The 4,134-nt window shown below is 48.7% G+C and overlaps 1 protein-coding gene across 1 annotated transcript in view; it reads left to right on the top strand.

The window, feature by feature from the left end:
- The first annotated feature begins 2,120 nt into the window (after positions 1–2,120).
- The window catches only part of zbtb14 (zinc finger and BTB domain containing 14), a 29,978-nt gene continuing 27,964 nt past the window's right edge, over positions 2,121–4,134 (top strand). The window contains 1 exon segment of the mRNA XM_039789917.1: positions 2,121–3,208. Within this exon segment, the coding sequence (XP_039645851.1) occupies positions 3,125–3,208 (84 nt within the window). The 5' untranslated portion in view covers positions 2,121–3,124.

Genomic DNA, 4,134 nt, shown 5'->3' with positions numbered 1-4,134 from the left:
CATATTTCTACATGTAAATGGGTGAATTAAGGGTTTATTTCAACCAAACCAGTTTTATTTAGTTTCTGTCCACTTTGAATGAAGTGTGTTTTACGATGATAAAAGTCCTGATTATTTACGTGGAGTCTGGTGGAAATATGCTGGCTCTATACAAACTAAAAGTCCTGATTATTTACATGGAGTCTGGTGGAGATATGCTGGCTCTATACACGCTAAAAGTCCTGATTATTTACATGGAGTCTGGTGGAGATATGCTGGCTCTATACACACTAAAAGTCCTGATTATTTACATGGAGTCTGGTGGAGATATGCTGGCTCTATACACGCTAAAAGTCCTGATTATTTACATGGAGTCTGGTGGAGATATGCTGGCTCTATACACGCTAAAAGTCCTGATTATTTACATGGAGTCTGGTGGAGATATGCTGGCTCTATACACGCTAAAAGTCCTGATTATTAACATGGAGTCTGGTGGAGATATGCTGGCTCTATACACACTAAAAGTCCTGATTATTTACATGGAGTCTGGTGGAGATATGCTGGCTCTATACACGCTAAAAGTCCTGATTATTTACATGGAGTCTGGTGGAGATATGCTGGCTCTATACACACTAAAAGTCCTGATTATTTACATGGAGTCTGGTGGAGATGGGAACATAAGAGTCCAGGGTGAAAAATCATTGTTGGCCTGCAGTAAAGTCTGTTGATGTTGACACGTGCAGCGGGTGGGATCTAGCATCTATTCTCGGAGCCCAGGATGTGTAGTTTTCTGGTCGTTGCCACGGCAACAGTTTGACTGTCATGCGGGAGGGGGGCGGGGCTTATAAACTAAAGACTCAGAAAAGTCTCAAAGTTTGAATTTGAATCTATTTTTTCATGTTTCTGAACTTGTAACAGGATATTAATATTAATATAATCTTTTCCGTACACTCTGTCTGTGTTCTTTCTAGAGTTTATTAGTTTGATTTAAACAAATGAAACCTTTATATTTGCAGCTGGAACATTTAGAAGAAGTGACATTAAAGAATTTTTATGTCAAAGATTTGATTTCTTGTATTTTTTGTCTTTAAGAAAGTATTTTATACATTCTAGCATCACATTATTTACTGTTGAAGATCATTTTGGATTAATTTATTTTTTAAACATTCAAAACATACAATTTTTAATTGATATGCTATTTTCAGTGTTTATCAATTATACACACACATACACACAGGACCAGGCTAATGTAGGCCTACCAGAGTCTGGTAGGACCAGGCTAGTGGACCAGAGTCTGGTAGGACCAGGCTAATGTAGGCCTACCAGAGTCTGGTAGGACCAGGCTAGTGGACCAGAGTCTGGTAGGACCAGGCTAATGTAGGCCTACCAGAGTCTGGTAGGACCAGGCTAGTGGACCAGAGTCTGGTAGGACCAGGCTAATGTAGGCCTACCAGAGTCTGGTAGGACCAGGCTAGTGGACCAGAGTCTGGTAGGACCAGGCTAATGTAGGCCTACCAGAGTCTGGTAGGACCAGGCTAGTGGACCAGGGTCTGGTAGGACCAGGCTAATGTAGGCCTACCAGAGTCTGGTAGGACCAGGCTAGTGGACCAGGGTCTGGTAGGACCAGGCTAGTGGACCAGGTTCTGGTAGGATCAGGCTAATGTAGGCCTACCAGAGTCTGGTAGGACCAGGCTAGTGGACCAGGGTCTGGTAGGACCAGGCTAATGTAGGCCTACCAGAGTCTGGTAGGACCAGGCTAGTGGACCAGGTTCTGGTAGGATCAGGCTAGGTTCTTATAGTATATCAGGTGAACTTTAAAGTCTAGAAGCCTCCCACGTGTAACATATATCCTCATTTAGTTGTTGATCTGGAGAAGAGCCGCTGAGGCCTGATCACAGCGGGAGCAGTGCGCATGCGCAGAACGTAGTGCTCCGTCTCGACCACAGCGGATCTTTGGCGCGCTGCCTGCGTGCCCCTGCAGTGTGCTCGTGCCTTCCTGCTCTGTGCTCGTCCTCATCAACAACAACAACAATAACAACAACCGGACAAAGTGTCTCCGGTGCCGCCGCGGACACCGGGCCGCCCTGACGGTAAGTCCGCTCCCCGGGCCTCGCGCTCCCCTCTCCCGCGGCCCGCCGTGTCCGCGAGAGATGCTGCGCGCTCTCGAGCCGTTCATGGCCGCCGCCGCCGCTCGAACCCCGTCTCGTTCGTGTTGCCGAAGCTCGCGTGCCTGCGTCTCGGTCCCGGGGTCCGCGAGCGAGCCAGCACGCGGCCCGCCCGCTCACGGTCCCACCGGCCGACCGTTGGTGACGATACGTACAGCAGGTTTACCGGAGAAACTCCGTTAACGCAGAAACGCCATTTTGTTTTTTATGTTTGTGAAACAGCAGCCGGACTGTCCGCCATGTTACTGAAACAACTCCCTCAGATACCGTCTGAAACCTCCGGTAAACGGCTGTTTCTACCGCTGACACTAAGTTACACGGTTAACGTTTAAACGGGTTGAACCCGTGCTGTGCCACAAATATCCTAATCTTCACGTTTAGCGGTGTTTAAAGTCAATTTCAGCCGAGAAAAGTTTGATTTCTGTTACCGAATTTGCGTTACCATCCTAGGACGGAGAAGGAATGACCTGCCCTACTCTGCCTCTGATTGGCTCATCCTGGTGTTCATACTCTAACCCTAAACAATCCAACCACGAGGGCAGCGAGTACCAGCCAATCAGCGGCAGAGTGGGGCGGGACATTCCTTCGCCGTCCTAGGAAAACGCGAACAGCCAAGGTGGTTTCAGCGATAGTTGGAGTAAAATGTATCCGAGGAAAGGTGACCGGGAGCCGGGTACAGAGCACCGTGATGTGGCGGAGGTTCCAGCGGCCGTTAGAGTTGACTTAAGGCCGAGAAAAAGTACCTTTCCTTCGGCAACGAAAGTTAAGACACCAAGACGACCGGTTAAGATTAGAAAAAAGGAAAGAAAGAAAGAACTCCTGATCTATTGTGCTAAATCAATGTTAGCTTCGCAGATGCTAGTCCGTTAGCCTAGCCCACTTTAGTCCGAGTTAAATGCACTCCCGTATCAGAGCCTCCGGTACCGGCTGTTAGCGGATAAAAACCCGGTCTGTTCCGGTAAATACTGTCGGTATGCTCGATGTTAACAGCTAGCTGCTGTCTGTCCCCAAAATGGATCAGGAAGCGTGCACACGCTTTGGTGCGCGTGTCCGCTGTACAAAAGGTACATGAACTATTGGAACCAGACCCCCCCCCCCCCACACACACACACACACAGACACACACACAGACAGAGACACACACACACCTGGAGACGGAGACACACACACACGTTAGAGACACACACACACAGACACACACACAGACAGAGACACACAGACAGAGACACACACACACACACAGGGAGACACACACACAGACACAGACAGACCGAGACACACACAGACAGAGACACACACACACAGACACACACAGACAGAGACACACAGACAGAGACACACACACACACACACACACAGGGAGACACACACACACACACACAGGGAGACACACACACACACACACAGACACAGACAGACAGAGACACACACAGACAGAGACACACACACACACACACACAGGGAGACACACACACACACAGACAGAGACACACACACACACAGATAGACACACACACACACAGGGAGACACACACACACACACCTGGAGACGGAGACACACACACACACACGTACGTTTTTTAGATGTTTTTAGACTTTTTAAATGTCTGTTGTCTGGCAGGTGGACAACTGTGTGTCTGTGTGTGTGTCTGTGAGTGTGTGTGTGTCTCCGTCTCCAGGTGTGTGTGTGTGTGTGTCTGTCTCCAGATGTGTGTGTGTGTGTGTGTCTCTGTCTCCAGGTGTGTGTGTGTGTGTGTGTCTCTGTCTCCAGGTGTGTGTGTGTGTGTGTTCTGTCTCCAGTTGTGTGTGTGTCTGTCCAGATGTGTGTGTGTGTGTGTCTGTCTCGAGGTGTGTGTGTGTGTGTTTCTCCAGATGTGTGTGTGTGTGTGTGTGTCTCTGTCTCCAGGTGTGTGTGTGTGTGTGTGTGTCTGTCTCCAGATGTGTGTGTGTCTGTCTCCAGATGTGTGTGTGTGTCTCTGTCTCCAGGTGT

This window comes from Perca fluviatilis, chromosome 22 (assembly GCF_010015445.1).
Source record: "Perca fluviatilis chromosome 22, GENO_Pfluv_1.0, whole genome shotgun sequence".
NCBI lineage: Eukaryota > Metazoa > Chordata > Actinopteri > Perciformes > Percidae > Perca > Perca fluviatilis.
This window is presented reverse-complemented; position numbering and strand designations above follow the sequence as displayed.